The 22556-nt window shown below is 45.5% G+C and overlaps 1 protein-coding gene across 6 annotated transcripts in view; it reads right to left on the bottom strand.

Moving 5' to 3' along the window:
• The window catches only part of FER (FER tyrosine kinase), a 634526-nt gene that overhangs the window by 403323 nt on the left and 208647 nt on the right, over window positions 1-22556 (bottom strand). For all 6 annotated transcript variants that reach the window (XM_063964096.1, XM_063964094.1, XM_063964097.1 and 3 more), the window contains 2 exons: window positions 6264-6386; window positions 4995-5184 (listed from right to left, as the gene is read on the bottom strand). In XM_063964096.1, the coding sequence (XP_063820166.1) occupies window positions 4995-5184; window positions 6264-6386 (313 nt within the window). The remainder of the gene's footprint in view (window positions 1-4994; window positions 5185-6263; window positions 6387-22556) is intronic.

Genomic DNA, 22556 nt, shown 5'->3' with positions numbered 1-22556 from the left:
ATTAAAACCTGTAAATTTTATTTCTTTGCATTGCCTTTTTATTCCTCTCCCCTACAGCCACGCTCAAAGACATTTTTTTTTATATCTTTTTTTTACAACCAGTATAACCTAGTTGAAATGGAAGTGAAGTCAACTGAAGAGGTAAGAGAGGAGATTAAACCTGCCAGGCTAGCTGGGAAGACAGAAATATTGGGAAGACAGGTGCTAATACATCTAAACGTTTCCCTCTTAAGTGAAGAAATAGACAAAAGTTAAACAGTGACAAAACGCACAACCTACAAAAATGCATTGAGGAACCATATAAATAAGATTAGTAAAAAACAAAAGTATAATATTAACTGGTCTGTACTAAACAACTGTTTTTCGTAAATACAAACTTTATGGGGAGAATTCAATTGTTTTATGCAGCGCAATAAATAAATTAATGTAATGCCCATTAATTACTGTATCTTGAATGTGACGACCAAATAAACTGCATTTAGCGTATAACAGTCCTGGTTAGGGCGTCCAAACCACAGAGCTTTTACAAATTTCTGCTCGCCAACTCAGGAGGCAGCGAGCAGAAATGTGTATGCATCCCCCCCCACAATGGCATGCGAGCCCCAACGGAGCAACAATTCAATCTCTCTCCCGGGGGAAAACATTTGAATATCACCCTCAGGGTATTACAAACAAATCAGCATTGGTCTCATCCATTTCATCTATAAAAGTAAAATTCCAAGTATATAAAATTACTTCTAATTCAAAGATGAGAAACAGTCTCCAAAGTTGCAATGGTTTACACAGGGAATATAAGAGCAATATCTTTAATAAATGCTAGACCAGTTTCGACAGAAGAGTTCATTTAAAAAAATATTCCAACAAAGTATTATTTATCATCATTTGTTTATATCGCACCACTGTATTACACCAGTATTCAGATCATCACCATCAGTCCCTGCCAGTCTAAATTATCCATCAAACAAGCGCACATAATAGGTCTTATGGGCCCTACACACTTAGCGATATTTCGGATTTGGACGATGTTCGTATTCAACTATTAACGACCATCGTCCAAGTTGGCATGCTATGCTAAACGAGGTAAAAGCAACGATGAACGACCGCAGGGATGTGCATCGTTCATCGTTGGAACACACACTGAGCGATACAAATGATTTATCGTTCATTACTGAACAAGATCGTTCATATCACTAATACACATCGGCAAGTGTGTAGGGCCCATTTGCTAGAAATAAACACATGGACCTGTGATAACACAACAAATGGAACTTGCCCAAACAAACCACAAACAAATATACATAGAGACTATGTAAAGAAGATGCCATTTATATAGGAGGACAATCAAAACTAAAGTAAAAAAGGAAAATCATATTTTGCACACACTTTTTTTCTTAACTCTCAAAATACACTAAAGAGAATTGGATGTCTTGACATAGAGCTCCACCTAGTGGAGATTTATCACATTTCTTAGTTTCCATTTACCAAACACTGCAAGTAGTCATTTTTATAAAATAGATATTGTCAAGATAATGGGATAAATATAGATTTGATTGATTGATAGAAATACGTATTTAAAAAAAAATACAGCACTTGAAATTTCTTAAGTAAAAGAAGCTTTAAAATAAAATAAAAATATATATATTTTGACTATGAAAATAGAAAAAAAGCATTCCACTGGACAAAACAATGATTGTATTTAAATGAGTCTCCTTTAAACAGATACATGTAACACATACACTACCATTCAAAAGTTTGGGGTCACCCAGACAATTTCCTTATTTTTGAAAGAAAAGCACTGTTTTTTCAATGAAGAGAATATTAAATAATTCAGAAATACACTCTATACATTGTTAATGTGGTAAATGACTATACTAGATGAAAACGTCTGGCTTTAAAAGGAATATCTACATAGGTGTATAGAGGCCCATTTCCAGCAACCATCACTCCAGTGTTCTAATGGTACATTGTGTTTGCTAATCGCATTTGAAGACTAATGGATGATTAGAAAACCCTTGACGGGTTTACTCATTAGAGAAGCTATAAAACTGGCCTTCCATTGAGCCAGTTGAGTATCTGGAGCATCACATTTGTGGGTACGATTATACTCTCAAAATGGCCAGAAAAAGAGAACTTTCATGTGAAACTCAACAGTCTATTCTTGCTCTTAAAATTGAAGGCTATTCTATGCAAGAAATTGACAAGAAACTGAACAATTCCTACAACGGTGTGTGCTTCTCCCTTCAGAGAACAGCACAAACACCAGTGTTAACGTCTACAGTGAAGAGGCGACTCCGGGATGCTGGCCTTCTAGGCAAAGCAGCAAAGAAAAAGCCGTATCTGAGAATAGCCACTAAAAGGAAAATATTAATATGGGCAAAAGAACACAGACAATGGACAGAGGAAGATTGGAAAAAAGTGTTATGGACAGAGGAATCGAAGTTTGAGGTGTTTGGATCACACAGAAGAACATTTGTGAGACGCAGAACAAGTGAAAAGATGCTGGAAGAGTGCGTGACGCCATCTGTCAAGCATGGTGGAGGTAATGTGATGTTCTTGGGGCTGCTTTGGTGCTGATAAAGTGGGAGATTTGTATAAGGTAAAAGGGATTTTGAATAAGGAAGGCTATCACTCCATTTTGCAACGCAATGCCATACCCTATAGACAGCGCTTGATTGGAGCCAATTTCCTAGTCCAACAGGACAATGACCCAGAGCACACCTCCAAATTATGCAAGAACTATTTAGGGAAGAAGCAGGCAGCTAGTATTCTGTCTGTAACGGAGTGGCCAGCGCAGTCACCAGATCTCAACCCCATTGAGCTGTTGTAGGAGCAGCTTGACCGTATGGTACGCAAGAAGTGCACATCAAGCCAATCCAACTTGTGGGAGGTGCTTCAGGAAGCGTGGGGTGAAATTTCTTCAGATTATCTCAACAAACAGCTAGAATGCCAAAGGTCTGCAATGCTGTAATTGCTGCAAAAGGAGCATTCTTTGACGAAAGCAAAGTTTGAAGGACAAAATTATTATTTCAAATAAAAATCATTATTTCTAACCTTGCCAATGTCTTGACTATATGTTCTATTCATTTTGCAACTCATTTGATAAATAAAAGTCAGTTTTCATGTAAAACACAAAATTGTCTGGGTGACCCCAAACTTTTGAACGGTAGTGTATACTGTATGTTTAAAATGTGTCTTTTAATGTACATCAGGGGTTCTCAACTCTGGTCATCAAGTACAACCAACAGGTCTTCTGTTGTGGCTATCATTAATCATTGCACAGATGAGTTAATACATTTTGCTGGGTCAGTAAATATCCAGACAGAGCATCAAATATGACCTGTTAGGAAAACTTGAGGGTTAAAATGATGCACATAATGGCTGCTAACCCAACTATTGGTGGAGCTATAACAAATATTTAAGAAAAAAAAAAAATTGAATGAGCACAGAAACATAAAAAGGTATGCAGCCACATTGTCATCAACCGTTGAGTTGATTTAACCCTTGAGGACGGTTATGTCTTCAAGGGTTAAATGTTGACATCGAACATGCCGACAATGAAAATGTAGAACAGAGACAATTTTATTAGCATATAAAAATCCCTTCCCTGATAACCAGTGCATGAGGTAAGCAAATCAAATCGCAGAGAGGCAATCATCTTCTCAGTGACCGCGGAAACATATAGGTGCAAGGCTTTCTCGGATTCTATGTGTTTCCGTGCAAAAAAAGTCATCACACGATATTAAACCCAGACTATAATATTGTAGGATAGCCCGATAATGACCAGCAACATAAAGCCAATTTTTTTTGGGTGTGACCAATTACAGCAGCTAATAAAATACCTCCCTTAATGTAAAAAAAAAAAAAAAAAAATAAAAAGGATAGTGTGCGCAGATGTGTCCTCAGACATCATTGCTGCAGTCGCGCTAAACAGCCCCTCTCACTGCGCCAGGTCTCGGGAGACTCAGCTAGTATCAGGTGTGTTTTGGGGCGAAAATGCATCTTGATGTGCGTACCCAGTGACATCGCTGGCAATGGGACTCGGTGGAGGAAAAGGCAGCAGCAATTGCATACACACTTGTAGATGCCAGCAGCGACGGTGAGGGTCATGAGCATGGACCTCACTAGTAAAGTCTTCCATAAGCTCTGCATGCAGGGACTATTAGAGGATGTTACTGATGCCCCACAGGAGCGTGCATAGTCAGTCGGTGACAGAGCGGGTACACACTAGACAATGTACCCGATACGTCGGTCCGATCCGCTGGATCGGATGTCATATAGTCTAATGTTTACCAAGTTTTAGTTATGCAACTAGGCTGCACTAAGAGACTGTGCCGATTAATTTGCTACGCAACACTTGTATAAGGGTGGTCCTCTCACGTGTGTAATGTTTTCTATTCTAATTTTCCCACCAGAGCAGGTAGACCACTGCTTTCCCTCACAGCCATTATACTGTGCCTCATATCAGTCATACTGTCCCAACATCGGTAGTAAGATGAGACTCATCACCAACTTGACAAGGTGTATGGAGATAATGTCATGTCACAGAATCAGGTTTGGGATGTCTTGTGGTGGACATGCTTGGCCTGCCGGATCCCTTCTCATCTTGAAAGTCTGCCCTGACATTATCAAAGGCAGTGCACCAAACCTATTTCCATGACATTGTTGTGACTAAGACACATTCTTGGCAACATGCATGGCATACTGATTGAGGCTAAATGTATGAGGACAGATGAATATATTAACTGTGTTGTGCTACACATGGCACATACACTAGTACACGTATAAGAAAAGTATGCATGGTACACTTATAAAAGGACATATGACAGTTATATACATCAGATGAATAATGCACAGAACACTCCCAATATACAAACCAAAGGTAAACCAATAGCATTTTTGAAATTTTAGAGGTTGATTCTACAAGAATTTGTAACTCTGTAACTTTCTTCATTATTTCTACAGAAATAAAACGGTCCAATCAAAATCTCACTCACCATAGAAGTTACTGATCTCGCATCTTCTTCATAATTTACTACAGGGGGAGGTTCCTTCCCATCATTCTCCTGAACCTTCTGATCCAGCAGCTCCTTTTGGGCAGATAATTTTGCTTCCGTACATTTGAGGTGTTGAATGGTTTGCTTCAGCTCTTCAAGCGCCTGTTTCCGACTTAATAAAAGCACAATACTAAAAGAAAAACAAACAAACAGAGCTCTAACTACTAGAGACCATAAATCAGGCATTGTTGAGCTGCTATTATTATTTAGGATGTAAGCCTTTCTTTCTGGTCCATTGCAATGTGCTGAGGAAATCAGCGATTTAAAATCAGGAAGGTTTTAGCTTAATACTTACTGAAACAATGTATTTTACATTTGTAATATAATTATCGTATATACAGATAAAGAAGAAACAGAAGAATCCTTGTATCTTTGTTGTAAAGTTGGCATAGTTAGGCAAGCATGGTGTTTAGGACCAATTATGGGCATGAATGGATGGGGGCTGAGCTTATTGTGATTCATTAACATGTTGGGTGATATATAAATTAGCACCTTTCATCCACAGCCACTGCAGCGTACATTATGACCCATACTACTTAAGTCCACATTAGAAAAACATGTGGTGAAAAGGGTTGGGGCTGGAGACCGGCGGTCATCATGCCGGCCTTGGGATCCCGGTGCGGGGCCGCAATAAAGCCCCTCACGGGCTTGGTGGCTCACTGCGCTCTACACAGGTTCTATTCCCACTCTATGGGTGTCTTGGACACCCACGAGTGAAAAGTGCCTATGGGTCAGCATTCTGTTTGATGGCATTTTGATTGCTCGGGATCCCGGCAGCGGCAAGGTGACAGCCGGGATCCCGAGCGCCAGTCACATGAGAAAATGCCTATGGTGATGGTGTGCAGAGAGGCACAGAACTGTGTGTTCAGGTGTTCACCTGAACATTTAAACTGTGTGTTCTGGTATTCACCTGAACATTTAAATCAAAGTAAAGAAAATAAATAATGCTGACACTAAATGGTAGAGAAATGACAGTATTTGAAACAAAACTAAAGTGACTAAAATGTATTTAATTAAAAGGGAGTTATTTCTACAAATACAAGAAAACACGGTATATCATTCCATACAAGAAAACACGGTATATCATTCCATACAAGAAAACACGATATATCATTCCTCAAGCCAATTGTACAGTTTGACGGACAAGAACAAACATAACTTTGCAGGAATCTGCGGTCACTCCTCACACAATGTAAGCAACAAACTTACTCAGACTTTTTCTCACAAGCGTTAGCAGATTCTTCTATGTCTTTCTCTTTTTCAGCCAGGATTTCCTCTTTGCTTAATAGTGACTGCTGCGTCTGCGCAAGCTCATCAGATGCGGTTTTTAGCCTGCAAAAAGTACATAAATACATTGTGGTATATTCCCAAGTTGACTAAGAAAGCAACACACTATGGGGAAATTGTGACACATGTGAGATTCCTGTCCACAAAAGATGACATTTTAAAAAAATAGGATTTTAAGTACCTACCGGTAAATCCTTTTCTCGTAGTCCATAAGGGATACTGGGAACACTTAGTACGATGGGGTATAGATGGGGTCCAAAGGAGCCGGTGTACTTTAAATTTCTTCCAACAGGGTGCGCTGTCTCCTCCTCTCTATGCCCTCCCCCACAGCTCAGTCTAGGAAAACTGTGCCCAAAGGAGATGGACATACTTGAGAGAAGGAAACATGACAATACAACTAGTGGTGAGATTAACGAACCAGCACACAGCAGAACAAACACAATATCAACGGTTAGTGAAATCAGAAACAGCAACAGCCGATGAAAACATTCACACAAAAACAATAACTTGCAGGAACAGTCGAAGCACAGAGGCGGGTGCCCAGTATCCCTTATGCACTACAAGAAAAGGATTTACCGGTAGGTAGTTAAAATCCTATTTTCTCTATCATCCATAAGGAATACTGGGGACACTTAGTATGATGGGGTCGTCCCAAAGCTCCCAGAACGGATGGCAAAATGCTGAGATGCCTGCAGCACCATTTGTCCAAAATGGACATCCTCTGTAGCCAGGGTATCAAACCTGTAGAATTTGACACACGTGTTTGTCCCGGACCAGGTAGCGGCCCAGCATAGTTGCAAAGCCGAGACACCACCGACAGCGGCCCAGGAAGAACCCACTGACCTATTACAGTGGGCCTTGATAGAAGTGTAGGCCTGTTGAATACTAAGCCTAATCCAATGGGCAACAGATTGCTTTTTATTATTATTATCCTTTATTTATATGGCGCAACAGAGGTTCTGCAGCGCCCAATTACAGAGTACATATGCACATAATCAAAACAGGAAAACGGTGACTTACAGTTGAAGACAATATAGGACAAGTACAGGGTAACTAAGCATCACTACACCAGTAGACGACATAGAGATAAGTTCCAAGGTGGCCAAAAAACTGCAGGATTTGGGCAGTTGAGGATTATTAGAGTAAGAAAAGGATAAGCACCTGAGGGAAGAGGGCACTACTTGTGAGAGCTTACATTCTAAAGGGGAGGGGCAGACAGACAGGGGTGACACAGATGGGGTAGACCAAGCATGGATATAGAAAAACGAATCAAGTGCGCAGACAGCAGCGGCTGGTATGGGGAAGGTCAAGTCCCCTAAATACGTACTGCAAAGGACAAAGAGATAAACCAGCGCTGGCTGTGTCAAACAAAAACACTAAAAGTAGGATGGTTTGTTTTCTAAAAAGAATTACAATTTATTACATAAAGAATAAATTCAATAAAACACGAGAGGGTATAGTGCACACTCTGATAAAAAGGAAAATATCACCACCTGACTAAAATAATTCTGAATTAAAGGTCCACTTATATATTGATAAAAAGGCACCAAAACATTCGGTTAGGACATCTTCCAATTATATCAAAATAGAGTCACTGTAGTGCAGTATTAATTACCAGACTGACATATTGATGATCCCTCGATGGTGCATCAGCTTTAGGGAAAGTCCATTTAGTTAGCTGGAGGGATAGACTGGAAAATTGTGCTGCAATGTGAATCCAAATGGAGGAGCAGATGTCCAATAATCGTACCGATATGGAGACCAAAGTTCCAAAAGTATTCAATGTGTGGAATAGGATCCAAATGGGTAGTGAATTATAGTATAAGCCCACTGGTTAAATGAAACATCCAGCTTCCTCAGGAGCATAAAGTATGTGTGTGCTAGAACATCCTTATACACCCCCTTCTATGATATAATTAACAGCAGCTGTATTGCATACAACAACTTAATAAAACAAACCGTCCAGCAAATTAATACATTAATACATAAAATTAATACATAAAACATCAGAATACAGTCCTACCTGGCATAAGCTTGATTCTATATGCTTTACACATAAAAATGAGTGTGGTATAATTTTATTCCTCAGAGAAAATGAAAAATGCTCATTTTAACATATCTTGAGATCGCATCTAGTCACATGATCGGAGATGGTCCCATTCTCATTGGTACACATAGCGTTGTAGGAGAGGGGAGGTGGATGTAGTGCGTTTGGTGAGGAAGATGAGCCTGGCTGCAACATTGAGGATAGATAGGAGTGGAGAGAGGTAATTGTCAGGAAGACCAGTTAAAAGGAGATTACAGTAATCCAGTCTGGAAATAATCAGTGAGTGAATAATGGTCTTGGTGGCATCCTGGGTGAGAAAGGGTCTGATCCTGGAAATGTTTTTGAGATGAAAATGACAGATTTATGAGAGGTGCTGAATGTGTGGTTTGAAGGAGAGGGAGGAGTCAAGGATTACGCCTAGAAAGCATACTTGGGGGGCTAGAGGAGATAGGCGTGCCATCAATGGATAATGAGATTGTGGGAGGTGAGGTTGTGCGAGAGGGTGGGAAGATGATCAGCTCAGTCTTAGACATGTTGAGTTTAAGAAAGTGCTGGGACATCCAGGAAGAGATAGCAGAGAAACAGTTGGAGGTACGAGTGAGGAGAGCTGGAAAGAGCTCGGGGGAGGAAAGGTAGATTTGAGTGTCATCAGCATAGAGGTGATATTGGAAGTTAAAAAAACTAATGAGTTCACCTAAAGAGGACGTATAGAGAGAAAAGGAGAGGACCAAGATCAGAGCCTTGGGGGACACCAACAGTTAGTGGAGGGGGGGGGGGGGGGGGGGTAGAGTCATGAGAGGAGACAGAGAAGGAATGATCAGAGAGGTAGGAGGACAGCATCACGCAGACCAAGAGAGTGAAGGATTTGCAGAAGGAGAGGGTGGTCCACAGTGCCAAAAGCAGCAGCAGAGAGGTCAAGAAGAATAAGCAGAGAGTAGTGGCCCTTAGATTTGGCTGCATGGAGGTCATTGCAGACTATTGTGAGGGCAGTTTCAGTGGAGTGAAGAGAACGGAAACCAGACTGGAATGGGTCAAGCAGTGAGTGAGAGGAAAGAAAAGCAGTGAGGCGATTATAGACAATACGTTCAAGGAGTTTGGAGGCAAAAGGGAGGAGAGAGATGGGTCGATAGTTGGAGATAGTGTTTGGATCAAGGGTAGTTTTTTTAAGAAAAGGGGAGACAAGAGCATGCTTGAAGTCAGAGGGGACAGTGCCTGATGAGAGGGAGAGATAGAGAAGGTGGGCAAGATGGGAACAGGCAGAAGGAGAGAGGCAGCGGAGGAGTTGGGAGGGGATAGGGTCAAGTGGGGAGGTGTTGGGGGGGGAAACAGATGAGGGCCATGACTTCCTCGCCAGATACATGGGAGAAAGATGTCAGAGTTGGTGAGAGGGAAGGAGAGGGATGTGATGTCCTGACGTATGGAGTCAATCTTGGATGTGAAATAAGTGGCAAATTCAAGAGCAGACCATGAGGAAGGGACAGGAGGTGGTAGGCAGAGGAGGGAGTTAACAGTGGCAAAGAGGCGCCGGGGGTTGGAAGACTGGGTAGAGATGAGAATTTTGAAGTATGATTGTTTAGCGAGGGAAAGGGCAGCACTGAAGGATAAAAGCATAAATTTAAAATGGAGGAAGTCTGCCTTAGAGCGTAATTTCCTCTACTGTCGCTCGGCAGTATGTGAGCATTTTTGTAGATATCAGGTGTATTTAATGTGCCAGGGTTGAGGTGTTGATCTGCGAGAGTGAATAGTGGTTGGTGGAGCAAGAGCAGAAGTGAGAGAGAGAAGGGGAGAGACGAGTGAGTCAAACAGGGAGGTTAGGGATAAGGTGTCAATAGCCTCAATGTTACGCTTAGTGATGGTAGCCTTAGGAGGGAGAAATGGGGAAGCAGAGATAGATGAGTGAATTGAAGAAATCAGAAATATCGCAGCGATGAGTGAAAACCAGATCCAGTGAGCTCCCGTTCACATGGGAAGGTGAGGTGGTCCACTGGGAGAGACCAAGTGAAGAGGTGAGGTTAAGGAGTCTAGAGGCAGTTGATTTTGTGGGTTTATCGATAGGGATGTTGAAATCACCTAGGATAATGGAGGGAATGTGAGAAGAGAGAAAGTGAGGTAGCCAGGAAGCAAAGTTGTCGAGGAATTTGGAGGAAATGCCAGGTGGACGGTAAATGACAGCAACTTGAAGATTAGTAGGTTGGTAGAGGCTGGTAGAGGATTTGAAGCAGGTAGGTAGAGGTTGGTAGAGGCTTTGAAGCAGGATACCCCTTTTTACATGCATCATACAGCACAAAGAGGAAATACGATTTTTTCGGACAGCAGCTGTCCTCTTGACATAAATCTTCAGGGCTCGCACGACATCCAAGGACTAAGGAATTGATGAAGAGGGCGAAGCCGCCAGAACCACAATAGGCTGATTCAGGAGTAATGAAGAAACCACCTTAGGCAGGAACTGTTGACAAGTCCTGAGTTCCGCTCTGTCCTCATGAAAGACCAGTAGGACTTTTGCAGGACAAAGCACTAATTTCTGAAATGCGTCTAGCGGAACCCAAGGCAGCATAACCATCTTCCACGTAAGATACTTGACCTCAACTAACACCAGAGGTTCAAACCGAGAGAACTACAGAAAGAACAAAACCACGCTTAGATCCCAAGGTGCCGTGGGCGGCACAAAAGGAGGCTGGATGTGCAGGACACCCTTATGGAACGTCTGGACTTTAAGTAAAGCAGCCAATTTCTTCTAAAATAAAATAGACAAGGCAGAGATCTGAACTTTTATGGAGCCCAATCGCAGGCCCATATTCACTCCGGCCTGCAAAAAGCGCCCCAGGTTGAAATCTGCGGTCTGATACTTCCGACCCTCACACCAGGAGACGTATCATTTCCAGATATGGCGGTAATACTTCGACGTGACAGCTTTCCTGGCTTGAACCATGGTGGAAATAACCTTACCTGTAATCCCCTTCTCAGCTAGAAGGTTCCGCTCAACCACCATGCCATTAAACGAAGCCACCGTAAGTCCGGGTAGACGAATGGAACTTGCTGAAGAAGATCCTCCCTTAGTGGCATATGCCAGGGGTCTTCCACTCTCATGGTCAGAAGATCCGCACACCACACTCTTCAAGGCCATTCGGGGGCAATGAGAACTGCCTGAACTCCCTCTCTCCTGATTCTTTTTAGAATCCTGGGGAGCAAAGGAATTGGAGGAAACGGGTAAACCAGCCGGTAACTCCCACGGCAGCATCAGCATGTCCACTGACAGAGGGTCGAGAAGCCATCAGGTCAATCTGCGGCAGCCACACTGGGCTGTGACTTGTCGAAAGACCTGCGGATGGAAACCACACTCTCCTGGGTGTAAGTCATGATGACTTAGGAAGTCCGCCTCCCAGTTGTCCACTCCCGGAAAAAATATGTCCGAGACTGCCGTTGCATTCCTTTCTACCCAGAGGAGGATGCTGGAAACCTCCCGCATGCAGGCCCTGCTCTTTGTGCCTCCATGCCGACTGACGTACGCCACAGCCGTGTCGCTCTCCAACTGAACCTGAATGACCTTGAAGCAGAGGAGATGTTTGGAGCAGAGCATTGTAGATGGTTCTTAGTTCCAGAATGTTTATTGGAAGACTGGCTTCGAGGCTTGACCACCTGCCCTGGAACTGATCCCCTTGGGTGACAGCTCCCCAGCTGAAGGCTCACGTCTGTGGTGAAGAGAATCCAATCCTGGATGCCGAAGCACCTCCCCTCCAAGAGGTTGGAGGGTTGCAACAACAACAGAAGGAGAGAAATCCTGGCCTGTTGTGACAGACATATAATCTGGTGCATCTGCAGATGTGAACCTGACCTTTTCCTCAGGAGAACCAGATGGAATCTTCTCGCATGGAACCTGCCAAATTGAATGGTCTCGAAGGAGGCCAACATCTTTCCCAACAGACGGGTGCAAAGATGCACCGAGACCCGGTTTGATCGCTTGAACAAACTCCTGAAGTGCCTTTGATTGTCTACAGGAAGAAAGACCTAGCCACTGTGTCCAGGATCATTCCGAGGAACTGGAGACGTTGGGTTGGTTCGATGGTGGACTTTTGAAAGTTCAGAATCCAACCGTGGCGTGACAACAGGGATGTCGTGCGGCAGATGCTGTCCAGCAGAAGTTCTTTGATCTCGCTTTCATCAGCAGACCGTCCAGGTAGGGGACAATGTTCATGCCCTGAACCCTGAGCAGGAACATTATTTCCGCCATCACTTTGGTGAAGACCTTGGGGCCCTGGAGAGGCCGAAGGGCAGCCCCTGGAATTGGAAGTGTTCCTCCAGCAGAGCAAACCTGAGGTAGGCTTGATGAGGCGGCCATCTCGGAATATGGAGGTAAGCGTCCTTTATGTCCAGAAAGACCAATAACTCCCATTCCTCCAGGCCTGAGATCACTGCTCTCAGAGACTTGATTTTAAACCGGAAAACCCGCAGATATATGTTTAGTGTTTTGAGGTTCAAAATGGTCCTCACTGAACCATCCGGTTTTAGCACCACAAAAAGGCTGGAATAGTATCCTTCGACCCTTTGTTGAAGTGGCACAGGAACAATGACCTGGGACCGAGCCAATTTCTGAATGGCCTCCTGTAGTGTGAGGAACATGTTTTCTGAAGTTGGTGATCCTGATTTGAAAAACCTTTGAGGTGGAGATCTCTATAACTCCAATTTGCATCCCTGGGAGATCAGGTCTTTTACCCAGGCATCCTGGCAGGAGCCGTTCCAAATGGCGCTAAAGAATCTCAGACAAGCTCCCACAATGAGATCCCCCAGGAGTAGAGGGACACCGTCATGCTGAGGGCTTGGAGGAGACAGAGCTGACACCCTTGACCTGAGATCCTGCGGTGGCAGGCTTACGTGACTTACCTCTGGACACTTGTGCCACATTTGTGGCACCTCTGGCCTTTCCTTAATACAGCGCAGACCGTAAGGACAGCTGGGAAGGCCCGCTGTAAGAGCGTCTAGCCGGTGAAGCTGGAGATGGGAGGTACGTGGACTTTCCAGTGGTAGCCTTCGAAATCCAAGTGTCTAACTCACCTCCAAACAGCCAATCGCCTGTGAAGGACAAGGCTTCCACACTCCGTTTAGACTCTGCGTACACCACCCACTGCCGAAATCACAATGCCCTGCGTGCGGAAACGGCCATGGTAATGCCAATCCTTTTTATTGTCTCACAGAGGAAACGGGCAGATTCCTGAATATGTTGAATAAGCGTCACCATTGCAGCCTGGGACTTATACCAAGTGAGGCCCTCTTGAAGGTTACCTGCCCAAGTATGTATGGCATGAGTAACCCAACATCATGCAATACAGATCTTTGGGAGGCCCCTGCTGCAACATAAATGAATTTCAGAGTGGTCTCTATTTTACGGTCTGCAGGTTCCTTTAAGGATGTAGCTCCTGGAACCGGAAGCACTGTCTTTTTTGACAGGCGTGGTACCGAAGCATCAACAGCAGGGGTAGTCTCCCAGAGTTTTCACCCCTCCTGAGCAAAAGGAAAGGCACTCAAGAATTTCTTGGTCCCCTGGAATTTCTTTGTCAGGAGTAGCCCATGGCTCACTGAAAGATCATCTAATTCTTTTGAATCAGGAAATGTGACCAGTACTTTTTCTGCGCAGAGAAAAAAAAAGACTGCTGCATATCTGTCTCAGACCCAGATATATATGGAATATAGCAATGATAAGTGACTCTACACCCTGTGCAGTAGAGGAATCATCCATCTCAGTATTAGATTCCAACTCCTCCTCCTCTTCCACCTCTGGCACCTCCTCCTCGGATTCTGAAAGGATGTCAGGTAACTCACTTTTTTGGGGTAATGGATGCGATAGAGGGGAAACATGTCTGCTTTCTGTCCTATATTTAGTCAGAACAGCCATAAACTGTTGTAACTGCTGCATTTCCTGTCTAGCAGTAGTTAATTCATTGGACATGTCAGCCATCATAGTTTTAATAGAACTCAGCCAAGCTGGTTCCTGCAAATCACACCCTGAAGCCCTACTGTCTGTTGAAGGCTGACTACATTGCTCACACATGAGAGAATCTGCAGGGGAGGGAGAAAACCTGGTGTGACAAACATTACACACAGCTTTCTTTATCATGCTGACAAGGAATATTTACATTCACACACATACACAGAGACACAGGTACAAGCAAGCCTGCCCAGCCTAGTATGTGTGGAGAGACTCAGAGAGGAGGAACCAGCACACAGCCTGAAACTAACAATTCAGAAGTTAGATGCAAGACAATTTGTTATACAGTGCGTGAGGAGCCTAATATAAGGGTTCTACAGCAGAAGGAGCTGGCAGTCCTGCAGCAACGCAGAGAGTGCAGGAAATGGCACCAGGTAGCCGCTGGTCCCATCTGAGGAAGCAACGCCCCCTACAATGGAGCTGGAGCTATATACATATTTATGCTGGCAAAGTCCCCAAACTAGTGTAAAGTGTTCCCAGCTCCTAAATACACTGCTGGTGCCAGTCTGCTCGGGGTAGTTATTGGATCCCCCAGAGGGAATCCGTATGCCCACCCTGCGTCTGCGCTGCATCAAGAATCAAGGGGACCCTGCTAGTGGGACCCCCGGCAACACTCACCACTCTTCTGTCATCAGGCTCTGTGCTGGAAGTGTGCGGCTGTCAGTGGGATCTGACTCAGGTGTCCGCCTCCAGTGTCCCTCGGTGCAGGTAAGCTGTTGCCCAACAGCTTACCTGAAAATAACAAACACTTAAAATAAGAATTTACTCACCGGTAATTCTATTTCTCGTAGTCCGTAGTGGATGCTGGGAACTCCGTAAGGACCATGGGGAATAGCGGGCTCCGAAGGAGGCTGGGCACTCTAGAAAGATTTATGACTACCTGGTGTGCACTGGCTCCTCCCACTATGACCCTCCTCCAAGCCTCAGTTAGGACACTGTGCCCGGACGAGCTGACATAATAAGGAAGGATTTTGAATCCCGGGTTAAGACTCATACCAGCCACACCAATCACACCGTACAACTCGTGATACTATATCCAGTTTGACAGTATGAAAACAACTGAGCCTCTCAACAGATGGCTCAACAATAACCCTTTAGTTAGCAATAACTATTTACAAGTATTGCAGACAATCCGCACTTGGGATGGGCGCCCAGCATCCACTACGGACTACGAGAAATAGAATTACCGGTGAGTAAATTCTTATTTTCTCTGACGTCCTAGTGGATGCTGGGAACTCCGTAAGGACCATGGGGATTATACCAAAGCTCCCAAATGGGCGGGAGAGTGCGGATGACTCTGCAGCACCGAATGAGAGAACTCTAGGTCCTCCTCAGCCAGGGTATCAAATTTGTAGAATTTTGCAAACGTGTTTGCCCCTGACCAAGTAGCTGCTCGGCAAAGTTGTAAAGCCGAGACCCCTCGGGCAGCCGCCCAAGATGAGCCCACCTTCCTTGTGGAATGGGCATTTACAGATTTTGGCTGTGGCAGGCCTGCCACAGAATGTGCAAGCTGAATTGTACTACAAATCCAGCGAGCAATAGTCTGCTTAGAAGTAGGAGTACCCAGCTTGTTGGGTGCATACAGGATAAACAGCGAGTCAGATTTTCTGACTCCAGCCGTCCTGGAAACATATATTTTCAGGGCCCTGACAACGTCTAGCAACTTGGAGTCCTCCAAATCCCTAGTAGCCGCAGGCACCACAATAGGCTGGTTCAGGTGAAACGCTGACACCACCTTAGGGAGAAACTGGGGACGAGTCCTCAATTCTGCCCTATCCATATGGAAAATCAGATAAGGGCTTTTACATGATAAAGCCGCCAATTCTGACACTCGCCTGGCCGAAGCCAAGGCCAATAACATGACCACTTTCCACGTGAGATATTTTAAGATCCACGGTTTTTAGTGGCTCAAACCAATGTGATTTTAAGAAACTCAACACCACGTTGAGATCCCAAGGTGCCACAGGAGGCACAAACGGGGGCTGAATATGCAGCACTCCTTTCACAAATGTCTGAACTTCAGGTACTGAAGCTAGTTCTTTTTGAAAGAAAATCGACAGAGCCGAGATCTGTACTTTAATGGAGCCTAGTTTTAGGCCCATATTCACTCCTGCTTGCAGGAAATGCAGAAAACTACCTATCTGAAATTCCTCTGTTGGGGCCTTTTTGGCCTCGCACCATGCAACATATTTCCGCCATATGCGGTGATAATGCTTTGCCGTAACATCTTTCCTGGCTTTAATAAGCGTAGGAATGACTTCTTCCGGAATACCCTTTTCCTTCAGGATCCGGCGTTCAACCGCCATGCCGTCAAACGCAGCCGCGGTAAGTCTTGGAACAGACAGGGCCCCTGCTGTAGCAGGTCCTGTCTGAGCGGTAGAGGCCACGGGTCCTCTGAGAGCATCTCTTGAAGTTCCGGGTACCACGCTCGTCTTGGCCAATCCGGAACCACGAGAATTGTGTTTACTCCTCGCTTTCTTATTATTCTCAATACCTTTGGTATGAGAGGCAGAGGAGGGAACACATAAACCGACTGGTACACCCACGGTGTCACTAGAGCGTCCACAGTTATCGCCTGAGGGTCCCTTGACCTGGCGCAATATCTTTTTAACTTTTTGTTGAGGCGGGACGCCATCATGTCCACCTGTGGTTTTTCCCAACGGTTTACCAGCATCTGGAAAACTTCTGGATGAAGTCCCCACTCTCCCGGGTGGAGGTCGTGTCTGCTGAGGAAGTCTGCTTCCCAGTTGTCCACTCCCGGAATGAACACTGCTGACAGTGCTAGTACATGATTCTCCGCCCATCGGAGAATTCTTGTGGCTTCTGCCATCGCCATCCTGCTTCTTGTGCCTCCCTGTCGATTTACATGGGCGACTGCCGTGATGTTGTCTGACTGGATCAGCACCGGCTGGTGTAGGAGCAGGGATTTTGCTTGACTTAGGGCATTGTAAATGGCCCTTAGTTCCAGAATATTTATGTGAAGGGAAGTCTCCTGACTCGACCATAGTCCTTGGAAGTTTCTTCCCCGTGTGACTGCCCCCCAGCCTCGAAGGCTGGCATCCGTGGTCACCAGGACCCAGTCCTGTATGCCGAACCTGCGGCCCTCTAGAAGATGGGCACTCTGCAGCCACCACAGTAGAGACACCCTGGTTCTTGGAGACAGGGTTATTAAGCGATGCATCTGAAGATGCGATCCGGACCATTGGTCCAACAGGTCCCACTGAAAGATTCTGGCATGGAACCTGCCGAAGGGAATTGTTTCGTAAGAAGCTACCATCTTTCCCAGGACCCGCGTGCAGTGATGCACCGATACCTGTTTTGGTTTCAGGAGGTCTCTGACTAGAGATGACAACTCCCTGGCTTTCTCCTCCGGGAGAAACACTTTTTTCTGGACTGTATCCAGAATCATACCCAGGAACAGTAGCCGTGTCGTCGGAACCAGCTGTAACTTTGGGATATTCAGAATCCAGCCGTGCTGGTGCAGCACTTCCTGAGATAGTGCTACTCCCACCAACAACTGTTCCTTGGACCTCGCCTTTATTAAGAGATCATCCAAGTACGGGATAATTAAAACTCCCTTTTTTCAAAGGAGTATCATCATTTCCGCCATAACCTTGGTAAATACCCTCGGTGCCGTGGACAGTCCAAACGGCAGCGTCTGGAATTGGTAATGGCAATCCTGTACCACAAATCTGAGGTACTCCTGGTGAGGATGGTAAATGGGGACATGCAAGTAAGCATCCTTGATGTCCAGGGATACCATGTAATCCCCCTCGTCCAGGCTTGCAATAACCGCCCTGAGCGATTCCATCTTGAACTTGAATTTTTTTATGTATGTGTTCAAGGATTTCAAATTTAAAATGGGTCTCACTGAACCGTCCGGTTTCGGCACCACAAATAGTGTGGAATAGTAACCCCGGCCTTGTTGAAGTAGGGGTACCTTGATTATCACCTGCTGGGAATACAGCTTGTGAATTTCCGCTAGCACCGCCTCCCTGTCTGAGGGAGCAATCGGCGAGGAAGATTTTAGGAACCGGTGGGGTGGAGACGCCTCGAATTCCAGTTTGTACCCCTGAGATACTATTTGAAGGATCCAGGGATCCACCTGTGAGCGAGCCCACTGATCGCTGAAATTCTTGAGGCGGCCCCCCACCGTACCTGGCTCCGCTTGTGGAGCCCCACCGTCATGCGGCGGACTTGGAAGAAGAAGCGGGGGAGGACTTTTGCTCCTGGGAACCTGCTGTTTGTTGCAGCCTTTTTCCCCTACCTCTGCCTCTGGACAGAAAAGACCCGCCTTTTCCACGCTTGTTTTTCTGGGTCCGAAAGGACTGAACCTGATAAAACGGCGCCTTCTTAGGCTGTGAGGGGACATGGGGTAAAAATGCTGACTTCCCAGACGTTGCTGTGGAAACTAGGTCCGAGAGACCATCCCCAAATAATTCCTCACCCTTATACGGCAAAACTTCCATGTGCCTTTTAGAATCTGCATCTCCTGTCCACTGGCGAGTCCATAAGCCTCTCCTAGCAGAAATGGACAATGCACTTACTTTAGATGCCAGCCGGCAGATTTCCCTCTGTGCATCTCTCATATATAAGACTGAGTCTTTGATATGGTGTATGGTTAGCAGGATCGTGTCTCTGTCTAATGTGTCAATATTTTCTGACAGTTTATCCGACCACGCAGCGGCAGCACTGCACATCCATGCTGACGCAATAGCTGGCCTAAGTATAATGCCTGAGTGTGTGTATACAGACTTCTGGTACCTGTATTTATATCAGAAATGTGTAACACCTCTTTCATTGCCTCAATCATGCAGTGAATGGCCTTAGTGGGCATCAGGTTAGACTCATCGTCGTCGACACTGGTGTCAGTATCAGTGTCGACATCTGGGTCTGCGGTCTGAGGTAGCGGGCGTTTTAGAGCCCCTGATGACCTGTGAGAAGCCTGGACAGGCACGAGCTGAGAAGTCGGCTGTCCCACATTTGGCATGTCGTCAAATTTCTTATGTAAGGAGTCTATACGTGCACTCATTTCTTTCCATAAGCTCATCCACTCAGGTGTCTGCCCCGCAGGGGGTGACATCCCTTCTAAAGGCATCTGCTCCGTCTCCACATCATTATCCTCATCAAACATGTCGACACAGCCGTACCGACACACCGCACACACACAGGGAATGCTCCAACAGAGGACAGGACCCACAAAAGCCCTTTGGGGGGACAGAGTGAGAGTATGCCAGCACACACCAGAGCGCTATATAATGCAGGGACTAACTGAGTTATGTCCCCTATAGCTGCTTTTTCTATATAAATGTATACTGCGCCTAAATTTAGTGCCCCCCCTCTCTTTTTTACCCTTTTCTGTAGTGTAGACTGCAGGGGAGAGCCAGGGAGCTTCCTTCCAGCGGAGCTGTGAGGGAAAAATGGCGCCAGTGTGCTGAGGGAGATAAGTCTGCCCCTTTTCCGCGGACTATTCTCCCGCTTTTTCCTATATTCTGGCAGGGGTATTTTCCATATATATAGCCTCTGGGGCTATATATTGTGGTATTTTTGCCAGCCAAGGTGTTATTATTGCTTCTCAGGGCGCCCCCCCCCCCAGCGCCCTGCACCCTCAGTGACCGGAGTGTAAAGTGTGTGTGAGGAGCAATGGCGCACAGCTGCAGTGCTGTGCGCTACCTTGGTGAAGACTGATGTCTTCTGCCGCCGATTTTCCGGACCTCTTCTTGCTTCTGGCTCTGTAAGGGGGACGGCGGCGCGGCTCCGGGACCGAACACCAAGGCTGGGCCTGCGGTCGATCCCTCTGGAGCTAATGGTGTCCAGTAGCCTAAGAAGCCCAAGCTGGCTGCAAGCAGGCAGGTTCGCTTCTTCTCCCCTTAGTCCCTTGCTGCAGTGAGCCTGTTGCCAGCAGGTCTCACTGAAAATAAAAAACCTAATTTCTATACTATCTTTCTAAAGGCTCAGGAGAGCCCCTAGTGTGCATCCAACCTCGGCCGGGCACAAAATCTAACTGAGGCTTGGAGGAGGGTCATAGTGGGAGGAGCCAGTGCACACCAGGTAGTCATAAATCTTTCTAGAGTGCCCAGCCTCCTTCGGAGCCCGCTATTCCCCATGGTCCTTACGGAGTTCCCAGCATCCACTAGGACGTCAGAGAAAATAAACTGAAGATAAAACTCTGGAGCTCCAGAGTGTGCATCCTCTCCGGGAGGCACATTTTTCTAAACTGAGGTGTGGTGGAGGGCATAGAGCCAGCACACCCTGCTGGAAGAAATTTAAAGTGGACCAGCTACTTTGGACCCCATCTATACCCCATCATACTAAGTGTCCTTAGTATCCCTTTTGGATGATAGAGAAATAAAAACAAAGAATAAACCCTTTTTTATTTAAGGCAAGGTAAACACATTTCATCCTAACAGTCTCAACCAATGTTGCAAACCAAGAAATAAGTTGCTAACAAGAGAAACTCCTGGATCTCCTAAACCAGGTCACTCTCAGCACAGCGACACACAATTCTGTACACACCCCAAACAAAACAATATACAAATGCTCAACTTTATATTGGCACTGGGAGCGAAATCACAATGTAATTTGCAACTGTGTCTACTAAAACCACTATAAACCTAGTACAGTATTGTAGGCTTAGGGACTAAGGGCCTAATTCAGAGTTGATCGCAGCAGCAAATATGTTAGAAGTTGGGCAAAAACATGTACACTGCAGAGAGGGCAAATATAACATGTGCAAAGAGAGTTAGATTTGGGTGGGGTGTGTTCAAACTGAAATCTAAATTGCAGTGTATAAATAAAGCAGACAGTATTTACCCTGCACAGAAACAAAATAACCCACCCAAATCTAACTCTCTCTGCACATGTTTTATCTGCCACACCTGCAGTGCACATGGTTTTGCCCAACTACTAACAAATTTGATGCTGCGATCAACTCTGAATTAGGGGGTACCCTAAGTCATGTTTGTACGCAATAGCCTATTATCATGCACATGTGCTGCGATCGCAGTGTACATGCCCGAAGATGCTGCGACCATCCCGCTCACAATGAGGATTTCATAGAAAAATGATTGACAGGAAGTGATAATCTGGAGGTGTTAACAGGTAGCTGATGAGAATTGGTTGGGGGGATTTAGGTGCGTCATGGCTGTTTCAGGGGAATGTATTTACAGTCAGCTGCAAGCTCATATGTACAGAAACATGGTGCATGTGCTGCTACTGCTACGTCCAGTCCGTGTAGCCATAGACCAACCCTTAGCTGGGATGTTCCTCTTTTTTGTATATAAATTGTGAATGTGTACGCAATGGCGAATGAGTTTGCGATGGCTCCAGTGGGCGTCGCATTTCATTTTGGAGTGGCAGCTTCACTGGCTAACATTAGCAGCTTCGTAGCCTAGAAAATTGCAATTGCATTTGAGTACAAACATAAATTAGAACCTAACTGCCTGTGGCTGACTATGGTTTATTAATATACTCTCAAGCATACCAGATCTTCAGGAAAATACCAGTTGCCAAATATCCAGCCGAGAAATACAGGAAAAGAATGTCCCCTCCAGAACTACACTATCATCTGCATAGTTGGGTGGTCTTCAGTATGCCGGATGTCAGGATCCCGGCGCACAGTATACCGGCGCCGGAATCCCGACACCCAGCATACCGAGAGAATTTCTCCCTCGTGGGGGTCCACGACCCCACTGGAGGGAGAATAAATAGCGTGGAGCGCGAAGCTTGCCACCGTGCCCGCAGCGAGCCCGCAAGTGGCTCCTTTGCGCTTGCCACGCTGTCTGTATGCCGGCGGTCGGGCTCCCGGCGCCAGTATGCTGGTCGTAGGGAGCCCGACCGCCGGCATACCATACTACACCCGCATAGCTAAGTGACAAACATCACTGTGTGTATATTGTGACAAGAGCACTGGAATAGTGTTTGAGGGCAGGTATGTTTGTCCCAGGTTCTTGTCTTACTTGTTTTAGAAAATGAAAACTTCTAAGAAAATGTTTTGTTTTGTTAGAACCTTTTCAGTTTGCTGGAAAAGCTGGATAAGGGCCCTGAGAGAAAGAGGGCAAGTTCCAGACATTGGGCCCAGTTCAGATCTTTGGCCTCACAGAGGGCTAATCAGGACATTCAGCTGTGCAAGAGCCTTATAGGGCTGCTAGCCTGATTAGTGTGTGCAGACTGCCTGAGGAGACTGGAG

Source organism: Pseudophryne corroboree, chromosome 1, assembly GCF_028390025.1.
Source record: "Pseudophryne corroboree isolate aPseCor3 chromosome 1, aPseCor3.hap2, whole genome shotgun sequence".
In the NCBI taxonomy this organism is placed as follows: domain Eukaryota; kingdom Metazoa; phylum Chordata; class Amphibia; order Anura; family Myobatrachidae; genus Pseudophryne; species Pseudophryne corroboree.
The sequence above is the reverse complement of the archived record's forward strand: the minus strand, read 5'-3'. Positions and strand labels throughout refer to the sequence as shown.